At 36.2% G+C, this 23,499-nt stretch overlaps 1 protein-coding gene across 7 annotated transcripts in view; it reads right to left on the bottom strand.

The window, feature by feature from the left end:
• Positions 1–23,499, bottom strand: part of TCF12 (transcription factor 12) — a 372,696-nt gene that overhangs the window by 82,377 nt on the left and 266,820 nt on the right. For all 7 annotated transcript variants that reach the window (XM_036107006.2, XM_036107008.2, XM_036107003.2 and 4 more), the window contains one exon: positions 1,210–1,345. In XM_036107006.2, coding sequence (XP_035962899.1) covers positions 1,210–1,345 — 136 coding nt within the window. The remainder of the gene's footprint in view (positions 1–1,209; positions 1,346–23,499) is intronic.

Consider the following 23,499-nt stretch of genomic DNA (forward strand, 5'->3'; position numbering starts at 1 on the left):
ACAATTTATCATTTCTTTAATAACAAACATTATACTGGTCTAAATCATCTGGGCTTACTTTATTACACATACTAAGTCACCCATAATGCTGAGAGGTAGGCACATCTAGTCAGAGCTCTCTATGCCAAGCATGACCATCATTACCCTTTTATATACTCAAGCATACTCTAGATCCAGGGATGAGGGCTATTTCATAAAAATCTAGGTTTGATAGAAGGTAGATATATAAACTGAAGGCAGTCAACAAATATTTTTGGAATAAATAACTATGACATACTTTCTTTTACTGGGCTATATTTATTTCAGAAGCTGGCCTATCCTTGATAGAAACATCCTGTACAACTTCAATTTTCTTGTGTAAAGGAAGATTCCTATAAAGGAATCACCAAAAATTCTCACATTTATATACTACCTGGATAAGGTGCCAGAGTATACCTGAGGCTTGCTGTAAGCAGCAATGCAAAACAGACTGGCCTGGTTAGGCTATGTATAAGGCATAAAAGAAGGAAGCTAAAGAAAATGAGGGTTCAAAACTTCATAGGTACCTAGTTTCCTTTTGAGGTGATGCTTTGGAATGAAACAGAAATGATGACAGCATAGCACTATGAATGTACTAAGTATCACTGACTTTTACATTTTAGTATGATTGATTTTACCTCAGTTTTTAAAAAAATGGGAGTAGAAAACTTAAAATGCAAAGAACACTGGATGTGGAGTCAGAAAATCTTAAATTTTATCTTGGGTAAACCATCTACTAATTATATGAATGCGTCCTCTTGAGCCTCATTTTCTGTTAAATCTAGTATTACATCCACTGACCAGCAAGGCTGTTGGAACAATGAGATGACCAAGTATATAAAACACATAAAACACATTGTAAACTGTTCAGCATTATATCAATCTTAGTCAAAAATAAGGTGTTAATATTAGCCCATGACATTTTTATTGTAATAGGAAAAACTAGTCCCATTTTTCACTATTTAGTTCCTTTTATGATGACCAAACAAGATTATATTGTATTGATTATTAAATATCTAACACATACATTATTTTATGCAAATAAGCCCTAATATCAACATCATACCTAAGAAACCAAATTTCTACTAAATAAAAGTGCAGCCAGAAGACTAAGAGGTTAAAAAAAAAAAAGAAAAAGAAAAAGAAAAAAGAAACATTTGTAAGATAGGATTTGTTGTACAACACACTTACCAAGTGCTGCAGAGTCATGGAGTGGTCTTCTCCTGGAACTTGTGGCAGAGAATGAGTAGTATGGTGTTCCAGGTTTTCCTGAAGAAGACAGCTGTGCTGGGCTTCCAAGCCCCAGATCTTGTCTCAGGAGACTAGACTATAAAACAAAGCCAAGGAAACAAGTTATCATCTTCCCACGGATACCAACCCAAACCTGAAAATATCATCACTTCTGAGTTATTCAGATGGTTATTCAAAGGATGCTAGAACCTTCAACAATGCCTTGAATTTAGATGCATCTGATAAATATTTGAGTTCTATTAGACCATTGGTTTAAACCTATATTTTCTTTTTCCCTATCCTCATGCTTTCTAGTAATTATTCAGACCTATACAATCTTAAGGTTGAAAGACACTTTAGTAACTATGTGGTTCTACCCTTCAAGCATCAAGAATATTTTTGAAAAATGGCCACCAAGTCTTTGCTTGAATGCTTTCATGACCATACCAGGCAGTCAATTGTTCTTTTTCCTTTTCTTTTTTCTTTTAGGATAGCTTTCATTGTTTGAAGATTGCCAATATTGTCAAGACTAGCCATTCCTGTTTTCTTCAACTGTGTCACATGGCATGGGTTTAAATGTAATCCTCACCATCTCTGATATAAGACCTCTGGATTTATTTTCAGTTTGTCAAAGTGTCTTGTAAAATGGAATGGACGACAATGCCCCAGATGCGGCCTGATTAGTGCAGAGTCATTTTCAATGCTGCATTTAAACAACCATTTGTGCTAGCTCATATTAAAAGGTTAGGAGTGATCACATGCTGTTACTCTTTACTGCATACGTTGCTATTAAATCCTGTCCCCTCCAACGGTTTCCTTGTTCAGTTGTGTTTTTTGGTCGCAGGTACAACAGTTAATGTTTACCCGATAAAATGCATCTTCTTACATTTTATCCATAATCATTCATTTCTGCCTTTTTTAGATTCTGAGTCTGTCAACCAATGCATTTGCTAGTCTTTCTAGTATTGGGGCACAAAAAATGGGATTAAAAAAAAGAAGACATCAGGATGAAAATACTGAGGAGATCCCTATGCTATGCTACAGTGACATGAGACTTTGTCAAGTGCTTCACTGAAATCCAGAGATTCAGCAGCCCTGACCTACTAAACCAGTGACCCTAACATAAAGCAAATGAAGTCAATTTGGCAGAATTTGGTTCCAACCTTTCTGGTAGCTAAGGGAAAAAGACCTCAACTGGAAAGGGTGCTGGATACAGTTCAGAGGATGCTCTCATGTGAAAAGAGCTATGATCCCTTTGATACATAGACTATCCTCCTACCCCATATTTAATACCTGCCGTCACCATACTCTTAGTAGTTGTCCTTTTAGCCACTGATTATCACAGAGGTACTGAGAAATAAACCTCAGCTCTGGTTAGAAAAAATCAGCAGAACTCTGTAATAGCGGTCATAGTAGCCCAGTTCCTACCTCCATTCTAATAATCAAGAAAAACTCTCTTTCAGCTTATCACATATTTAATGATTTTAAGTAATTTTTGTTATGTTTTAGCTTTAAAAAATTGAGTTGGAATTCACATAGCATACAATTAACCATTTCAAAGTTTCCAATCAGTGACATTTGGTGCACTCACAATGTTATATGACCATCACCATCTAGTTACAGAACATTTTTATCACCTCCAAAGGAAACCCTATAGCCATTAAACAGTAACTTCCATTGTTCCCCTCCTCTAGCCTTTGTAACAACTAATCTCCTATCTCTATGAATTTACCTGTTCTGAATATTTCATATAATTTGGAACCATATGTGACCTTCCACTTCACATTTTTTTGAAGTGCATCCTCGTTGTAGTTTGTATCAGTACTTCATTCCTTATTAGGGCTGAATAATATTCCATTGTATAGATACACTACAGTTTATCCATTCATTCATTGATGGGACATTTTGGTTGTTTCAAGCTTTGGACTATTGTGCATAGTGTTGCTATGAACATCTGTGTATGGGTATTTGCCTGAGTACCTGTTTTCAATTCTTTTGGGTAATACTTAGAAGTAGAATTGCTGGGTCATGTGGCAGTTCTATGTTTAACTTTTTGAGGAACTTCCAAACTGTTTCCCACAATGGTTGTGCCATTTTACATTCCCACCAGCAAGAGATGAGGATTCTAACTACATCCTTACCAACACCTGTTACTTGTTTTTTTTTAAATTATAGCCATCCTTGTGGGTATCAAGTAGTATCTTACTGTGGTTTGATTTGCATTTCCCTAATGATTAATGATGTTGAGTATTCCTTCATGGGCTTGATAGCCTTTGTATTTCTTTTTTAGAAAAATATCAATTCAAGTCCTTTGACCATTCCATTTTTGAATTGGGTTGTGTTTCTACTATTATACCGTAAGAATTCTTATACATTATGTTTTGAATACTAGACATTTATCAGACATATGATTTGCATGTCCCATTTTGTAGGTTGTCTTTCACTTTTTTTTTTTTATAGATTTTATTTATTTATTTGAGAGAGAGAGAGAGCACACATACAAGCAGGGGAGCAGGAGAGGGAGAAGCAGACTCCCTGCGGAGCAGGGAGCCCGATGTGGGGCTCAATCTCAGGACCCTGGGATCATGACCTGAGCCAAAGGCAGCCGCTTAACCGACTGAGCCACCCAAGGCAACCCCTGTCTTTTCACTTCTTAATGTCCCTGGATAAACACAAGTTTTTAATTTTGATGAAGTCTAATTTACCTTATTTTTTCTTTTCTCTGTTGTGCTTTTGATGTCGTATCTAAGCATCCACTGCCTAAGTCAAGGTAATGAAGATTTATCCCTATATTTTCTTCTAAGAGTATGTAGTTTTAGCTCATACCCAGATCACTGATGCACTTTGAGTTAATTTTTGTTTATGGTAGAAGGTAGGGGGCCAAGTTCATTTGTTTGAATGTGGATATCCAGTTATGTTAGCACCATTTGTTGAAAAGAATAGTATTTCTTTATTCAGTGGTCTTGGTACCCTTTGCTGAAAACCAATTGCTCATGGATACTTGGGTTTATTTCTGGACTCTCAATTCTATCCCATTTCTCTGTATGTCTACCTTATGCCAGCTCCATAGTGTAGCTTTGTATTAAGTTTTGAAATTGAAAAGAGTGTGTACTCCAACTTTACTTTTCTTTTTCAATATTGTTTTGGCTATTTGGGGTTCTTTGAAATTGCACATAACTTTGAGAATCAGCTTTTCCATTTATGTAAAAAGATACCACTGGAATTTTGATAGGGACTGCACTATGAGGAGTTTTGTCATCTTAACAACATTAAGTCTTCTGCCTGATGAACACTGAATATGTTCCCATTTATTTAGGTATTCTTTAATTTCTTTCAGCAATGCTTTGTAGTTTCCTGTATATAAGTCTTATACTTTGTAGTTAAATTTATTCCTAGGTATCTTATTCTTTTTGGATGCTAAATGGAGTTGGTGACTTAATTCTATTTTTGGTTTGTTCATTATTAGTGTATAGAATACAACTAGTTTTTGTGTGTTAATCTTCAATTTTGCAACTATGGCAAATTCATTTATTAGCTCAAAGTTTTTTTTAAAGATTTAATTTATTTATTTGAGAGAGAGAGAGCACACGAGAGAGAGAGAGATCACAAGCAGGGCGGAGGGGTAGAGGGAGAAGCAGACTCCCTGCCAAGCAGGGAGCCTGATGTGGGACTCGATCCCAGGACCCTGGGATCATGACCCGAGTCGAAGGCAGACACCCAACTGACTGAGTGACCCAGCTGCCCTTAGCTCAAATAGTTTTATTGTGGATTCTGTATATGTAAGATCACACTATCTGCAAATAGGAAAAGTTTTACTTCTTTCATTCCAATTTAGATGCCTTTATTTCTTTTTCTTGCCTAATTGCTCTGGTTAGAACTTCTAGTAAAATGTTCAGGACACTTGGGTGGCTCAGTTGGTTAAGCATCTGACTCTTGATTTTGGCTTAGGTCATGATCTCAGGGTTGTGAGATTGAGTGCCATGTCATGCTCTGAGCTGGGAATGGAGCCTACTTAAGATTCTCTCTCTCTGCCCCTCTTCCACTGCTCGTGCTCTCTCTCTCTCTCTAAAAAAAGAACTTCTAGTAAAATGTTCAATGTAAGTGGTGAAAGTAGACATCCTTGCCTTTTTTTTTTAAGATTTTATTTATTTGTGAGAGAGAGCATAAGCAGGGGGAGTGGTATGCAGAGGGAGAAGCAGGCTCCCACTGAGCAAGGAGCCCAATGTGGGATTTGATCCCAGGACCCTGGGGTCATGACCTTAGCTGAAGGCAGACGCTTAACCAACTGAGCCACCCAGGCATCCCTAGACATCCTTGTCTTATTCTCAATCTTTTTTTTTTTTTTTTAAAGATTTTATGTATTTATTCGACAGAGAGAGACACAGCGAGAGAGGGAACACAAGCGGGAGAGTGGGAGAGGGAGAAGCAGGCTTCCCGTGGAGCAGGGAGCCCGATGGGGGGCTTGGTCCCAGGACCCTGGGATCATGACCTGAGCCGAAGGCAGATGCTTAACGACTGAGCCATCCAGGTGCCCCCCACCTTTTTTTTTTTTTAAAGTAAGCTCTACACCCAACATGGGGCTCAAAGTTATAACTCTGAGAACAAGAGTCACATGTTCTACTGACTGAGACAGCCAGATGACCCACCTTGTTCACAATCTTAGTGGGAAAGGCTTTCATGCTTTTACCATTGAGCATGATATCAGCTATAGGTTTTTCATAAATGACCTTCATCGAGTAGAGAAAGTTCCCTCCTAGTCCTAATTTGTTAAGTGTTTTTATCATGAAAGGGTGTTGGATTTTTTCAGATGCTTTTTCTGCACTGATTGAAATGATCAAATGATTCCCCCCCTTCATTCTATTAATAAATTACAATGATCACTTCTCATATGTTGAACTACTCTTGCATTCTTTTTTTTTTTTAAGGATTTTATTTATTTATTTGACAGAGAGAGAGCGAAAGAGGGAACACAAGTAGGGGGAGAGGGAGAAGAAGACTTCCCGCTGAGCAGGGAGCCTTATGCGGGGCTGGATCCCAGGACCCTGGGATCATGACCTGAGCCGAAGGCAGACGCTTAACGACTGAGCCACCCAGGTGCCCCTACTCTTACATTCTTGAGATAAAACCTATTTGGGTCATGGTGTATATTCCTTTTAATATGCTGCTGGATTTAGCTTGCTACTATTTTGTAAAGGATTTTTACATTAATATACAAAAAAGATATAGACCTGTAGTTTCCTTTTTCCTGGGATATCTCTGTTTGGCTTGTATCAGGGTAATGCTGGCCTCCCAGAATGAGTGTTTAAGAAGGACTGGTGTTAATTCTTTAAATGACTGGTAGAATTCGTTAGTCATTTGGTCCTAGGCTTCTCTTTTTTGAAAGAATTTTTATTACTGATTCAATCTCTTGTTTTAGCTCTGTTTAGATTTTCTATCTCTTCCTGAGTTAGTTTTCATAGGGTGTATATTTCCAGGACTTTGTCCATTTCATCTGGGTTGCCTAATTTGTTAGCATACAATTATTCATAGCATTCCTTTATAATCCTTTTTATTTTTGTAAGGTTGGTAGTAATATTCCCTATTTTAATTTCTGATTAGTGATTTGACTCTTTTTTTCTTAGTCAATCTAACTAAAGGTTTGGCAATTTTTGATCTTTTCAAAGAACCAACTTTTGATTTTGTTGATTCTGTTGTTTTTTTATTCTCTATTTTTAAAAATTTCTGCTCTAATCTTTATTATTTCCTTCCTTCTGCTGGCTTTCAGTTTAGTCTGCTCTTCTTTTTTTAGGTTCTTATGGTATAAAGTTAGGTTACTGATTTGAGATCTTTTCTAATGCAGGCATTTACAACTATAAATTTTCCTCTGATCACTGCTTTCATTGCATCTAATGTTTTGGTATCCTGTCTTTATTTTCATTTGATATTTCAGTTTTTTTAAAAAAGCCTATTCAATAATCATTACAATCTTCAGAAATGCTTATAATCAAGAAAATTTTTTCAGACTCATCAAAAGGTAAATTCTTCTTTGAACAGAGTTGGTATCTTCCTTAATAAAGAGAAGTGAGGAAAAAGATTTCAAACACCAGACAATATATATGTGTACATGAAAAGACTACCTAATATCAATATAATTATTTAGTGTTTATTTCACAAATTTCAACAGATATGAGGCTCAAGAGATTGGAAAAGGAAGGTGTGATTATCAGACATAAAGGAGAAACAGTTCCCCTTAAGATAATAACCTCCAGAAGAAATGTTGAAATTGAGAAAATATACATAACACATGTATTATTTCTATTTCTATAAGAAACCATTAACAGTGACTCTCCTGATTATGTTACTTGCGTGAGTAGTGCGACCCAGGAATCATCAAGTCTCCCACACATTACACTGAAATTTCCATTGTCACACCTGTTTTGTCTTTCTTTTTTTGCCATGCTAGGCACATTCTACATACTTAAAATAGCAATCAGAATATGGCTCATAGCATGCTAGATGGAACTTATTATTACCAACATGTTTGAGGGCAGGGGTCATGTACCTTGAAATTTTCCTCTAAACATCACTAGTCTTTTACTAAGACGTTCCCTGCTCAGTGTAAAACTTTACTTTCAGGATGGCATGCTTTGAGGCACCTGCTGTATTTGTTATATCATGTAGATTTTCATGTAGAAGGAAGGCACAAAAGAAATTGGTCATTTTACAAATATAAACAAACACCTGAAAGGAGATGGGCATTCACAGGTCTCTTAACGGTGCTCCTTACATTTCCCTGGCACATAAATTCTCATGGGCAAGTAAGATGATGATTTACACTAGGGGTCAATGAATCAAGGCCTGCAGGTCAAATTGGGCCTGTTTTCGAAAATACTTTTATTGAAACAGTCTCATCCATTCATTTATGTATTGGCTATGGCTGTTTTCATGCTACAGTGGGAAGAGGTGAGCAGTTGCAATGGAGAATGTACGGTTAGCGAAGCTTAAGACATTTACTATCTGGCCCTTTTTGGAAGATGTTTATTGACACCTTATATAATGTTCTGGTGGAGGGACAAAGGACTAAGTTTGGAGGATGGTGAAGAAGTCTGTCTGTTTAAGTTGTAAGATAAAGACAGAAATTTTCAGATGAGTAAAATGTAGCCACTGAATTACTTCTTCAAAGAAGTCAAATATAGTTATAATAAAGACTAATAGAGGCATAAAATAATCTAAATGGTAAATAGGAAAATACATTTCTTATATTCCTAAAAGTAGGCAGAATGTCTACAAAAATTTTGATGTCCTAGAAACAGCATGGGCTTTGGAATTAGCTACCCTGAGTTCAAATCCTGACTGTATGATCCTGGGCAAATTATCTAACATTAATGAATTAGTTTCCCTTTATATAATGGGCATATTACTAATTCGCTCATAGGGTTGCTAGGAGAAGTAAATAAGGGTTAAGGAAAAGTGAGTAGCATGGTTTTAGGCCCTAGGGAAAATAAAAAACTCAATTTCATTTTTTTCTTTCCCATAGATAACCACATTGTAAGGATCACAAAAGAATGAAAATGAGGTGAATGACATTTTATGTACTGTTTCCTGGGCAGAAACTATCCTAAGTCAGGAGACCTTCTGCCCTGAATCCAAGCTGGCTGAGTTACAACTCCCAATGGCTATAGTAAGAAAGGATGTTGGAAATCAGAAAGAGAATGGACAGGCCCCTAGAGAGAGGGTTGATAATTAGAGGCTAAATCCAGAGGAGTGTGACAGATTCAAACTATATCAATCGAGATCAAGAATAAATAGAAAACTGCCAACTTATTCTGAAAATGATTCAGATGTGTGTTTGTGTGTATAAACTCACATACAGAATACAAACATATACACATACTGAGTGAAAGAAAAGGAATGTGTATGTATAAATGTGGTGAAATATTGATGAAACTTCATTAAGAGTACATGGACATTCACTGTATTATTTTTGTACCTTTTCTGTGGATTTGTAATTTCTGAAAATAAAAAGTGGGAGAAAATCAGAATAAATATCAAGGATTGACTAGCATACTTAAATATGTACCATCTCAGTTAATATTTACTGCTATCTTATTATTATATAAATTATATGTTATACAGATAACAAGTAGTAGAACCCTACTTTGAATCTAGGTCTGTTTAAGAGGCTCTTTCTTCAATACAAAGAAGACTTCTACGATAGTCCAGGAACCTAATACCTAATTGCCATTTATAAGACTGTTAACGTGAGAAAATAGAAGTGACCTATAAATGACTTTATGGATTACAATCCTAAAACTGTATTATCTATACAACACATACTGGTAGATTTTGCACATATGCGTGAAATAAAGGAAGAAAAAGAAGAACAAGTATTTTTAGGAGAAAACTTCACTTGTTATCAATTTTAGTGTTGATAAACCTTTCTCTTTACTATAGATAAATACGGAGATATGGTTAGGAAACATTCTGTATTTTTGTTCCACAGTGAGTATTAACACCAAAAAACCCCCTAGATGTTCTTCACTCAGCTGCCCTATTCATAGAAATAACCACGTCTCCCTGTTCAGTCTGTATCATGATTTATATGACAAGGCAAAGTAAATGTAGGAGAAATTGTTTCTTTTTAAGAACACAAGATGATATTTTATCCTGTTAATTAAAATGAATTGTTCAGTACTATAAGAAATACAAAAGAAGTTTAAGACAATGTTTTCTCCACAAGGATTTGATAATCTAGGAAATAATACCCATGAAACTAATGGAAAATGACTAAAAAATCAAGGGCTAAACTATATGAAGCCTAACACCTTGATATTCTATCACTAATAAAAATATGTATATTTCTTTTATTTGATTCTTCAAACATTTTGGTAACACTAAAGCACAAATAATAAACTATTTTAGTTTTTCCCCCTAAAATAAAATTACATATCCCCTCATATTATTGATTTTCCTGCCTGCTTAAAAACAAATGAGAAGCATTATTGATTACCACTGATCTTGTCCTGGAGGTATCTCAGGCAAAAAGAATACACAATCCCTGAGGATACAGAACTAGGCAAAGCAGTTTTATTCTGCTGAGCTGTCTTATTCAAGGCAGAATTAGTTTTCTGAAATGACAGAGTGCTAAATTTCTTAACACAGGCTTAGAAAAGAATCTTTTTAATAGTCATCTAGAACTTCAACTGTGAAAAATATATCTAATTACTGAGGAATAATCAATGAAGGTTCCTCCCTGGAACACTAATATAGCCTAGATTATTGTAATAAAAACTACAGTAAGTTTCATTTTATTTTTTATATTTATTATTTTCTAAAGTTTCATTTTAAATTATGTATGACAAACCTTTAGCCTGTAAATAAAAATCCCCATTTCATATGGAATTTTAGTAGCCTATGTAATATAGATATATATTTTCACAGTTCTCTCTCCCTCTTCAAGTGCTTGAAAAACCGACTCTGAAGTGTGAACTTGAAAAAGACTATTCAGTGTAAATCTTCATGATGATACTGACTAAAAAGTAAAGGAGAGGAATAAAGTAGTGAGCTTGGCCAACATCATTTATTGATGTAACTTCTTAAGTATCTTGGAAGGTACTCTAAATGTGATTTAATAGGAAATGCAGAAGAATATTCTATATAAGAATGGTGGGGCTCAGTAGCCCAGAGGATTCAGAACCACACTGCAGTAATTTGGATATTCTTTACCCTTAAAATGGAAAATGTTTGAAATCTTGATAAACATAAACATGCTTCCTCAGAACTGCTTTTTACCATTAAATGGCTTGGCCCCCAAACAGTACTAAATATACTTTGATATCCATTCATAACTTCAGATTAAATAAGGACCTAATTAACCCTATGTCAAAAACTGTAACTCATCAGTGATTTGTTTTCTAGAAAAATAAGATGCACAGTAACTAATGTTATAGTCACACGTTGCAAAAAATTTAAAATGTTTAACACGGACTTAATGGAATCTCTGCTGTGTACTTTCTACACAGTTCTTTAATTTCATGCCTATGTTACAGCCCTGAAATGGTATGCAGTTTTAATATATAAAGGCAAGCAGCTGTTCCCAGATTTGTCTTTTTAAAAGGGGGGTATACTAATTAAAGAGGTAAAAAAGTATAAAACACAATCATGATAAAATAGAGGACGCAAACTGTTAAAATTTCTCAGTTGAGTTCTTTACTGTATCATATGTTTGTCACTGAGGGATGAAGAAACAAAATTGTTCTAAGAGCAAAATCAGTGTAGTATTGCCATATTTGTAACTGTTTTTTTTTTTTTTTAACCCGAGAAACATCACAGTACAGTTTAGCTGTAAGTCCACTTGAAGTTTCAGGGATTATGACAGGGAAACTAGAGAGTGACAAAGAAGCCTCTCACAATCAAATAAAAAACTCAGAGGATAAAAGGAACTAGGGCAAAATATAAATGTAGGGCTTTCATACTGTATCAGTCTTCTGTTAATTTTTTACAAATAATTAAAAAACAGACTGTAATAAATTTTGAATTTGGAAAACACCGATATTTGTGAAATAATTGTATTATGATGCAAATTCATTTACATTGAAATTCTAGGGATATGTTAGCAATTATCAGCATGTTGTTAAAGAATTCTATCCTGAGAATCTCATTAGATAGTGATGCAAACTACAGTTGTTATCATTCTGAGAACAAAGGGATCTTGAATGAGTAATCAATAGCAACTGGCAGAAAATGAGACATTAATTATGATCCTCTCTAGTGTTTTGTCTAAGGCAAGATTTCATTAAATGCTTTGTGCAACCTGAATAGTTCCAAGTCATTACCAACACTTTGGACAATACATTAATTGAGGGGGAGGGGGACTGAACGGGGAAACAAAGTAAAAGAAAACCTGAGATGTTTCCATTCCTTCCCCCAGGTCAATAAAAACACACCAACCACCACTACCCAACTGTTAGGCTTGTTCTTTTACAAGCCCCAAATCTTATAATCTCAACATGGTCTCTTGAAAATTTAATTATCATTTTCTATACTTAAAGTGTCAGGCAGGTTTGAGAAGATAATGACAGTCATCCATCAAATGCATGCTGCCAAGACAATCAGCCCAATCTTTAAGAAACTACCTATGTACAATTAAATTAGTAAAACATGGTAATCTTAGCAGTTTAAATTTCCCAATCTTCTTTAATTATCAGTAGCAGAGGGAAATTTTACCATCTTAATATTTCAGTTTCACTAATTTTTCTCTGAACTTTTCTCTCAAGTCCTGCATCAGCCAATGAAAAGATATCGAGTAGGAAGGTGTACGGTATAGATCAATAAAGGAAGAATTTTTGGGTATAAAAAGAAGAACTATGATGAAAACCATTAAAAAACATTTTAATATATCCAGTATTTAAATAATTGCAAATATGCAATGAGAATGACTTTCTTTTAGGTTTTTATAGGTTTCCATTAAGAGAGTCCCTACTTTCAAAATGCTATAAGGGATTTCTTGAAAGTAAACTTTTTCTGAAGTTTGTAAGTAAGCATACTCTAAGCCCATCTTCTTCCTAAATGAGCAGTTTTTCTGAATGTGTGAAGTTAGAAACTTGCTTGCTAAATACAATCCTCTGAAAGTCTTCCTGCAAAGTTACCAGTGTGCCTTTGAACCCTTTCTTTTGTGAATAAAAAGAAGCCTGCTATGTGAGGTGCTAACCAACATTAGAAGAACAGGAGATAAAGAAATGTCATTTCTCTTTGGCTTTTGTGGAAATGGTATTATGTAGTCCTAAGATTTTCAGCAGAGTTCTGATACTTAGAAGCCACTCCTTTTCCCTTTAATGCTAGCTTTCACATCTTGTAAACGACTACCACCTCTTCTCAATCCCTTGCATTTTGAAGAATATAATTAAGACTAACAAAATACAATACAGTAGTAGGCATATAGTTAGGTATGCAATACTTTTTGAACTGAAACATTCTGTACTGGAACATCTTCTAAAAGTTAAGCTTTTTATTTTGGGAATTTTCAAATATAAACAAAAACAGAAAAAGAAAACAGTATAATGAACCTTCCTATACCTTTCACCCAGCTTTTTTTATTTATTTTTATTTTTTTTTATTTTTTTATTTTTTTTTAAAGATTTTATTTATTTATTTGATAGAGAATGAAAGACAGAGAGCATGAGAGGGAGGAGGGTCAGAGGGAGAAGCAGACTCCCTGCCGAGCAGGGAGCCCGATGCGGGACTCGATCCTGGGACTCCAGGATCATGACCCGAGCCGAAGGCAGTTGCTTAACCAACTGAGCCACCCAGGCGCCCTCACCCAGCTTTTTTTAGAAAAAGGTTTTATTTATTTGAGAGAGAGAGAGAGAGAATGAGAGAGAGCTCAAGCGGGGAGGAGCAGGCTCCCCACTGAGCAGGGAGGCAGATAGGGGCCTCAATCCCAGGACGGTGGGACCATGACCTGAGCTGAAGGCAGAACTTAACCAACTGAGCCACCCAGGCATCCACCTTTCACCCAGCTTTAACAACTGCCAACATTCTGCTGTTCCTGCTTCATTTATTCTGCCATCTCTCAGTTCTTGGTATGGCCCCCACAATTGACAGCGATATCTTATAGTCATGTAATGCCCAGTCTGTGGTCACCTCTTTTGTCACTTTTTTTTTCCTGAGATGGTGTCTAATCTCTAGCCATTATTTAATATACTCTTTTCTCCTGAAGTAAGTTTCCAGAAGAACAAACTGACTTAAACAATTTTCCCAAAGAGCACTGAGTACCACCAGAAGTATAATTAGCAAGTTTTATGGAGACAATAGAAACAATGAAGTTTTTTCCCTGCCAAGTAACCTCTGCATCATCTTTCTCTGGCCTTTTAACAGAAGCAGGAAATTATACTTGCCTACTGCCTGATACTTGACGATGAGAGTTTCCTTCCATAAAATAATTTATTTTACCTTTGTTCCAAACTCAGAAGCTCACTCTGCAGGTAGCTGATGGCTTATTACCCTGGTTATATTTCCTTCCTAGATCACAGAATTAAGATTCAAAGATTTTCTGAATACCCACCAAATACCAGTAAGCACAGCCCCTTCACAGGCTACTTCATGAATGAATCATCTCTTAGAGAGCTTCAACACTGATCCATAGCCACTTTTATGTCTTTTTAACACTCATGACCCCCAACAATCCTCCCATCACCATCAACTAATCTATTGCCAAAAGGATGCTGTAAGTACTGGAAACCACTTGACTCCTGCCCATTTTTAAGTCCAATACTCAACTCTGACATGACCTATTCTTATAACACCATTGCTCCTTATTGCACTTGTTCTTCTGTCTCAAGATATTCAATATCTTGACATTTTTTCCTCCCCCAGTCCCAAAGTTTACTCATGGCTTCACTTCCTTCCTTTGAAAACTAGCCCACAAAGTCTATTACTTTAACCATTATCTCATCACTACTTCAATTCTTCTATCCTTACCATTTACCAGCTATGAAACACTGGATAAATTACATAATCTCTGAGGCTTCAGGTTCCTCAGTTGTCAAATGGAAAAACACTAACAGCAACAACAGCAGCAGCAACAACACTTCTGTCATATGAAATGTCTGTAAGGTGCTTAGCACAATGCCTGGCACTAGTAAACGTATGATATATGCTAACCCTTATGTTTCGACATACCTTGTTTTATTGAACTTTGGAGATACTGCACGTTATACAGATTGCAGGTTTGTGGTAACCTTCTGCCAAGCAAGTCCATAGGCACCATTTTTGCAACAGCATTTGCTAACTTTGTGTCTGTGTCACATTTTGGTACTTTTTTTGAGAATTTTGGTAAAAATTCTTGCAATATTTCAAACTTCTTTATTATTACTGTATCTGTTGTGGTGATCTGTGATCAATGATCTCTGATGTTACTATTATAATTGCTTTGGGGCACCACGAACTGTGCCCATATAGGATGGTAAATTTATTTGATAAATGTTGTGTGTGTTCTAACTGCTCCACTGATCAGCCGTTCCCCCATCTCTCTTCCTCTCCTTGAGCCTCCTTATTCTCTGAGACACAACAATATTCAAATTAGGCCAGTTAATAACCCAACAGTGGCCTCTAAAAGTTTAGGTGAAAGGAAGAATGACACGTCTCTCTCTTTAAATCAAAAGCTAGAAATGATTAAGCTTAGTGAGGAGGGCATGTCAAATGTGGAGATACAAAGAAAGCTAATCCACTTGCACCAAACAGCCAAGTCCATGAATACAAAGGAAAAGTTCTTGAAGGAAATTAAAAGTGCTATTCCAGTGAACACATGAATGGTAAGAAAGCCAAACAGCCTTAATGCTGATAGGGAGAAAGTTTTGGTGGTCTGGATAGAAGATCAAACTACTACAAACTACAACATTCCCTTAAGGCAAAGCCTAATCTAGAGCAAGGCCATAACTCTCCTCAATTCTATGAAGGCTGAGAGAGTAAAGAAAGCTGCAGAAGAAAAGTATTAAGTTAGAGAAGCTGGTTCATAAAGTTTAAGGAAAGAAGCCATCTCTGTAACATAAAAGTGCAAGATGAAGCAGCAAGTGCTGATGTAGAGGCTGCAGCAAGTTATCCAGAAGATTTGGCTAAGATAATTAATGAAGGTGGCCACACTAAACAACAGATTCTCAATGTAAATGAAACAGCCTTCTATTAGAAGATGATGCCATCTAGGACTTTCATAGCTAAAGAAGAAGAGATATCAATGCCTGACTTCAAAGCTTCATAGGACAGGCTGACTCTCTTGTTGGGGGCCAATGCAGCTGATGACTTTCAGCTGAAGCCAATGCTCATTTGCCATTATGAAAACCCTTGGGCCCTTAAGAATTATGCTAAATATACTCTGCTTGTGCTTTATAAATACAACAACAAAGCCTGGATGACAGCCTATCTGTTTACATAGTTTACTGAATACTTTGAGCCCACTGTTGAGACCTGTTGCTTAGAAAAAAAAAGTAGCCTGTCAAAATATTATTGCTCATCAACAGTGAACCTGGTCACTCAGGAGCTCTGAAGGAGATGTACAATGAGTTGTTTTCATGCCTACTCACAAAACATCCATTCTGCAGCCATGGATCAAAGAGTAATTTTGACTTTCAAATCCTATTATTAAAGAAATACATGTCATAAGGCTAGAGCTGCCTTAGATAGCAATTCCTCTGATGGATCTCTGCAAAGTCAACTGAAAACCTTCTGGAAAGGATTCACCATCCTACATGCTGTTAAGAACACTTGTGATTCACAGGGAGAGGTTAAATTATCAACAGGAACAGGAGTTTAGAAGTTGATTCCAACCCTAATGGATGACTTGGAGGTGTTCAAGAGGTGTTCAAGACTTCAGTGGAGGATGTAACTGCAGATGTGGTAGAAAGAGCAAGAGAACTGGAATTAAAGCCTGAAGACACAAAGGAATTGCTGCAATCTTAAGATAAAACTTTAACAGATGAGGAGTTGCTTCTTATGGATGAGCAAAGAAAGTGGTTCCTTGAGATGGAATCTATTTCTGGTAAAGATACTATGAAGAATGTTGACATGACAACAAAGGATTTAGATATTACAATAACTTAGTTGAGAGGATGGATTACAATTTTGGTAATCAAATCTTAAAAAAAAACCTGTTTAAAAACAATAAATAAAGATTTTATTTATTTATTTAAGACAGAGAGAGACACAGAGAGAGAGGGAACAGAAGCAGGGGGAGTGGGAGAGGGAGAAGCAGGCTTCCCGCTGAGCAGGGAGCCCGATGCGGGACTCAATCCCAGGACCCTGGGATCATGACATGAGCCGAAGGCAGACGCTTAATGACTGAGCCACCCAGGTGCCCCTGTATTATCACTATTATCATTAACTTATCTAGTCAAACATTTGCTATCTATGCTTCTACATTTAGTCTGCTGAGTACTACTGGAATAAAAATTAAAATACATATAAAACTATATAGGTTAGTCAACAGTTTCTGGTCTCTAACCTGAGGTGAATCATCAACACCTGGAAACCCTTTTACTACTTGTCACTAGAGAGCTCACAGAATTGAAAGAACATTTTCAGGTATTTTATTTCAATCAAACAACATATGCTCTAATCCCTCTATTATAAAAGTCTCAGTAAAGTGAATGTCTAGCCTATGCTTGAATACATCCAGTGAGAAGAAAGTCACTATCCACCAAGGTTGACTATTCCATCTTCTATACGATGAGAACATTCCTTCTTACATTAAGTTAAAATCGGGATTGCTAACTCCTACCCATCATCCAAAGTTTTAACCTTAAAAGTTACAGAAAAAGCCAAATTATGCTTCAAATATTTGAAGATGCTTCTCATGAAAGTCTTCCCATATGCTAGAGTTGCAGATTACTTTATTTGCAAGTTCTTCTCTAAGTCAGTTTTAGTTTACTTAAGCCTGTTTTGAAATGCATATGCTAGAGTGGTATACAGTATCAACTTCCTTATTCTAAATAATATGTTTCTAATAATTCAGCCTAAGACTAAGGTCTTTACTATTAGGCTTGCTGTTAGAAGAAATATCCAAATTGTTCTTTAAAACAACTAGCTTTAATTAAACCTCTTGGGGAAATAGGATTGGCTACATATGAAAGCCCCTGATTCTCTTGTCAGAAACAGATACCTGTGTAGGAAAAATTTGTGTTTTAATGGAAAATTATGCATTATCTGGGGTAGGGTCAGTTCTGTAACTATTCAACTCCATCTCTGTAGCAAGAAAGAAGCTACAGTCAATATGTAAATGAATGGGAATGGCTATGTTCTAATAAAACCATTTACCAAAAAAAGGCGGGGTGGGAATATTTGGCTGATAGCCATAAGTTCGCTGATACCTACTCTAGAACACAACTTTCTAGGTTATCTGATTCCCATTTTATGGGAGCTATTTCACAACTCTGTAAATTGTAGGTAACTAGTAGCAATGTCAAATAATTCTTATCTACAGACCTGTAAAAACATTCTTTTCAGTGAAGGGATGAACAACTGTTCTCCACTCTCAATACCTCTACCACCCTGCTCCAAAGGAGAAAAAAAAAGTTTTGTTTATATTTGAACATTAATTTCCGTAATTTTTTAAAATTTATTTTTAAATGTTTGCTATTGAATTATAGTTGACATACGTTTTATTATAGTTTCAGGAATACAACACAGTGATTTGACAATTCTATATATTACTCAATGCTCACCACGGTAAGTGTAGTTTTCATTTGTTACCACGTAATGTTATTACAATATTACTGACTGGAAGTATTCCCTATGCTGTACTTTTTATCTCCGTGACATTTATTTTGTAACTGAAAGTTTGCACATCTTAATTCCCTTCACCTATTTCATTCACCCCCCATCTCTGGCAACCACCAGTTTGTTCTCTGTATTTATGAGTCTTTTTCGGTTTTCGTTAGTTTAAGTAATTTCCATAATTTTGATCTATGACTGTGTCTGTTTTTGGATTCTCTTTTGAACTGGTTCTGACACCTTACAAATTTCTTCACTGATGAGATAAAAACTATATATTTACTTTTTATCTGTAGCAGAGTCATGACTTAACATATTTTAATAAATTTATCTTTTTTTTTTTTAAAGATTTTATTTATTTTTTGACAGAGAGAGAGGCAGGGAGAGAGGGAATACAAGCAAGGGGAGCAGCAGAGGGAGAAGCAGGCCTCCCGCGGAGCAGGGAGCCTGATGCGGGGCTCGATCCCAGGACCCTGGGATCATGACCTGAGCTGAAGGCAGATGCTTAACGACTGAGCCACCCAGGAGCCACCATAAATTTATCTTTTAACACGTGCAATGTGCTGTTATTATAGGATAACCAAGATCTGTCTAAACGTCCCCCTATTCCCTGTTCATGCTCATGTTCTAGAGCAATTAGGCCACCTCAAATAGTTTCCTTGTGTCCAGTTTATAAATTCTCTTGTATATCCGGAACCAAAATTTAACTTTTCTAAGAAACACCTGTATTTTTATCCTGCCATGTGTCCAATCCAAAACCCTTACAGGATAAAATACAAACTCTTTGGTTAGGCATTCAAGCAACATCCTTACAATTCAAACACCTCATATCATTCCTCGAAACAAGTATTTCATTCCAGCCAAACTAAAATGCTACTATTCCTAGAATATACATTCACGTATTTATTCATTCAAAATACATTCATTTAAAAGGTATTCATTAATACCTTCTATTTATCAGGCACAAAGTAGGTGATGAAAATACAAGGAAGAGCCATTGACCCTGCCTCAAAAAGCTTATAGTTTCAGTGGGAGAAAATTAAGGAAGCAGCTATAAGATGTGTTGAATATTACTTCTATTTATATTAGTCATATGTTCTCTTTCCCTAATATGTCTTCCTCTCTACTTGGTCAAATTTTACCCATTCTCCAAGATTTTAGAGTTGTATACTTCCTTTGCAAAATCTTCTCTATCAAAATCACATTAATTTCACTCTCTTTTGAGTTCTAACTCACATCTGTGCCACTTTGAGATTTACTACAGGTTATCTTATCATTTTAATTAATTTTCTGTGTGTACAGAGCTAGTCTCCCCCATCTGGAATGTAAGCTTCTTGAGGAATGATGCTAAATCTTTTATTCTGTTGCTTGGTCCAGATCCTTATATATGGTAAAACAAGCAAATTCTTGTTGATTCCTTATCTTTTAATCAAGTACTATAGTATGTGAAGCTCTTTCCTTGACATTTTTCACCCACTAAGCAGCAGGAGAGAAAAGATGAAGCATTTAAATCATAAGTGAATTTGGTTTGCTTAAAATGGAAGTTGCAATAGATTTTTTTTAAATTGGGAATGCAATAATTATTAAGGGCATAATAGTTCTTAGGTAATAAGGGATTCTTATTAAAAATAAAGAACACAAAATGCTAAAATCTGGCCAATGAAATGTTAAAATGCAATGAACACATTATGTTGTGGAATATGGATCTGTAATTAGTCTTATGAAATCCGGGCAAAACTCCCATTATTTGACTAAAGTAGTTTTGAAATAAAGTAAATCACCTCAAATTCTCCTTAAGGAATTTATTTTAAATGTATAGAAATTTATTAAAAAAACTACCTCAAACCAAATGAGATCTAGAGATGAAACAATTAGGGTTACTAATACTTTAAAACACATTAAACATTCTGTCTTAACAACTTAATTTTATGAGTAAAAGCAATGTCAGGGTTCAGGATATATCACCTCCAAACATGGTACCTTGGCATATTGAATATTTTAAGATGAGGAGTTTGAGAAACTGCCAGAAGCAGGAAGGTCATTCTAACTGCCTCCTCCCCGGCCCTTCTTCCCTAAAATAGGCCATAACATCCTTTTTTTTTAAGATTGTATTTATTTATTTGACAGAGAGAGACACAGCAAGAGAGGGAACACAAGCAGGGGGAGTGGGAGAGGGAGAGGCAGGCTTCCTGTGGAGCAGGGAGCCTGATGCGGGGCTCAATCCCAGGACCCTGGGATCAGGACCTGAGCCTAAGGCAGATGCCCAACAACTGAGCCACCCAGGCGCCCCAGGCCCTAATATCCTCATGTGAGAGGCGCCCTCCCTATTCCAGGAGGAAAGGAACATCCTATCTCCAAAGACAAAGGGATGTCAAGAAGAATCCTAAGAAATGGGCCTTATTAAATTTCCCCTAGTTTACTACAATTACCTCCTACTCCTTAATCTGTTCATATTCCTTCATGTCTATCCACTCTTCATCAAACCTTGCATAAATGCAAGTCTGTCTTTCAGTCTTCATTTCCTTATGAAGAATCTTATAAAACTTATATTAAATAAATTTGTATGCTTTTCTCCTGTTAATCTGTCTTTGTCAGTTTGCTTTTCAGACCCAGCTAGGAACCTTAAGAGGGTTGAAGAAAACTTTTCTCCCCTATTGGCAGTAAGACTTTCTCATATTCTTATGGATATCTTAGACTGGGTAATTATTCCAGAGGCCTCATCCTTCAGGGGTTTCTCTAAACTGTCAGAAATCACCTCATCAGGCAACACAGTTAAACTCTAAAACTATTTGTTCTCATTGGCTAAGGAAAATTGTCCTCCTTAGGACAGCAGCCTTATGGGGATAAGGGGGAGGCAGGAGAAAGAAAAAGAGAAGTAGCTACACCACAAGAATCTTTTATGAAGTAACTTGTAGTCCTGTTACCAACTAAAAGTGATTCTGTTCTTGAAATTACCATGGAATTACAAGTCTAGAAGGACTGGAAATTTGTTCATCCACTGCACTTAAACTTCCTGCCATGAAGAGAGAACCCACAGAAGTGTTGGGTAACCTTATTAATAGACTTGTAGTTCTTTCTTTCTATATCCTGGATACCGGTTCTTTGTCAGATAGGTTTTGCAAGTATTGACTCCCAGATGTGGCTGTCAATTCATTTATTTTTAGCCTAGTTCTTTTTATAAGTCTTTAATTTTGATTAAGCCTAATTTATCATTTTTTCTTTTGTGGCTTTTAAATTTTTGTATTCAGTGTAAGAAAGCTTTGCTTACTTACCCCCAAACTGAGGAGATATTCTCCTATGTTTTCTTCTTAAAGCTTTGTAGTTGTAGCTTTTACATTTAGGTCTAGGATCCATCCTGAATAATTTTTCTGTTTAGTGTGAGAGGACTGACATTCATATCTGTCCATATGAATATCCATTTATTATTGCATCTTTTACAAAAACAAAAACAAAAACACCCTCTCCTTTCTCCATTGGACTAATTTGGCAAACTGCTGAAAATCAAACCAACTACATAAAGCGTGGGTGTACTTCTGGGCTATATTCTGTTCCAGTGTCATATTTCTCAATCAGGCCAGTATTATGGTGCTTAATTACCACAGCTATACACCGAGTGTTAGAATCAGGTAGAATACATTCTCTCACATTGCTCTTCACTTTTCAGTTTTTAAAAACTAAGCTGTTATTTACATACAATAAAATGTTCAGATCTTAAGTGAACTACTCAATCAGTTTTGATGAATGCATATCAAGACAGACATTTCTATTACTTCAGCAATCGGGTCCCTTTATAGAAGAACCCTCCTATCGGCAACCATTGATTTGATAGTTTTGCCGATTACAGACATTCATATAAATGGAGCCATACAGTATTTTTGAGATTTGGCCTGTTTTTAGCATAACATTATTGAGATCATTAGATCATTCCATTTTATTGCTGAATGACATTCAGTGTATGAACATGATACAGTTCATTTATCCTCTTGATGAACATCTGGGTTTCCAGTTTTAGGCTAAAGTGAGTAAAATTGTTACAAACATTTTTGAGGAGAAAACTTTTTGTGAACAATGTTTTCACTTGGATAAATACCTGGGAGTAAATTGCTGAGTCATGGGGCAGATACATGTTCAGCTTTATAAGAAATTGCCAGTTTTCTAAAGTCATTATACCATTTTACAGTCCTGCTAACAATGTATCATCTTTTTAATTTTAGCTATTCCGGGTAGTTGTATACTGATAAGTCACTCTGGTTTTAATTTTCATGTGCCTAATAGCTAATAATGTGGAACTTCTAATGTGCTGATTGCCCATTTATATTTCTTTCTTTTTTAAAAAGATTTTGTTTATTTATTTTTGAGAGCGAGCGAGAGAGTGAGTGGGAGGGAGAGGGAGAGAGAATCTGAAGCAGACTCTGCGCTGAGCACAGAACCCAATGGGGGGGGGGGCACGATCCCATGACGGTGAAATCATGACCTGAGCCAAAACCAAGAGTCAGACGCTTAACTGACTGAGCCACCCAGGTGCCCCCCATTTGTCTATCTTCTTATGTTAAGTGTCTCTTCAAGTGTTGTGCCTATTCATTCATTTTATTTTTTAAGAAGGTTCCACAACGCCCAGTGTGGAGCCCAATGCAGCACCTGAATTCACAACCCTGAAATCAAGACCTGAACTGAAATCAAGAGTCAGATGCTTAACTGACTGAGCCACCCAGGTGCCCCGTGTTTTGCTTATTTAAAATAAACTGGGTTGCTAGTTTTTTATTATTGAGTTGTCAGCGATCATTTTATTTGTCAGATATATGGGTTGCAAATACCTTCTCCCAATCTGTGGCTTCTCTTTTCATTTTCTTAATAATCCCAAATTTTTAATTTTTTAAAAAAAGATCTTATTTATTTGAGAGAGAGAGAGAGATCCCAGGATTCTGGGATCATGACTTCAGCTGAAGGCAGACACTTAACCGAATGAGCCACCCAGGAGCCCCTTTAATTTTGATTAAGTTCAATTCATCA

This window comes from Halichoerus grypus, chromosome 8, assembly GCF_964656455.1.
Source record: "Halichoerus grypus chromosome 8, mHalGry1.hap1.1, whole genome shotgun sequence".
Lineage (NCBI taxonomy): Eukaryota > Metazoa > Chordata > Mammalia > Carnivora > Phocidae > Halichoerus > Halichoerus grypus.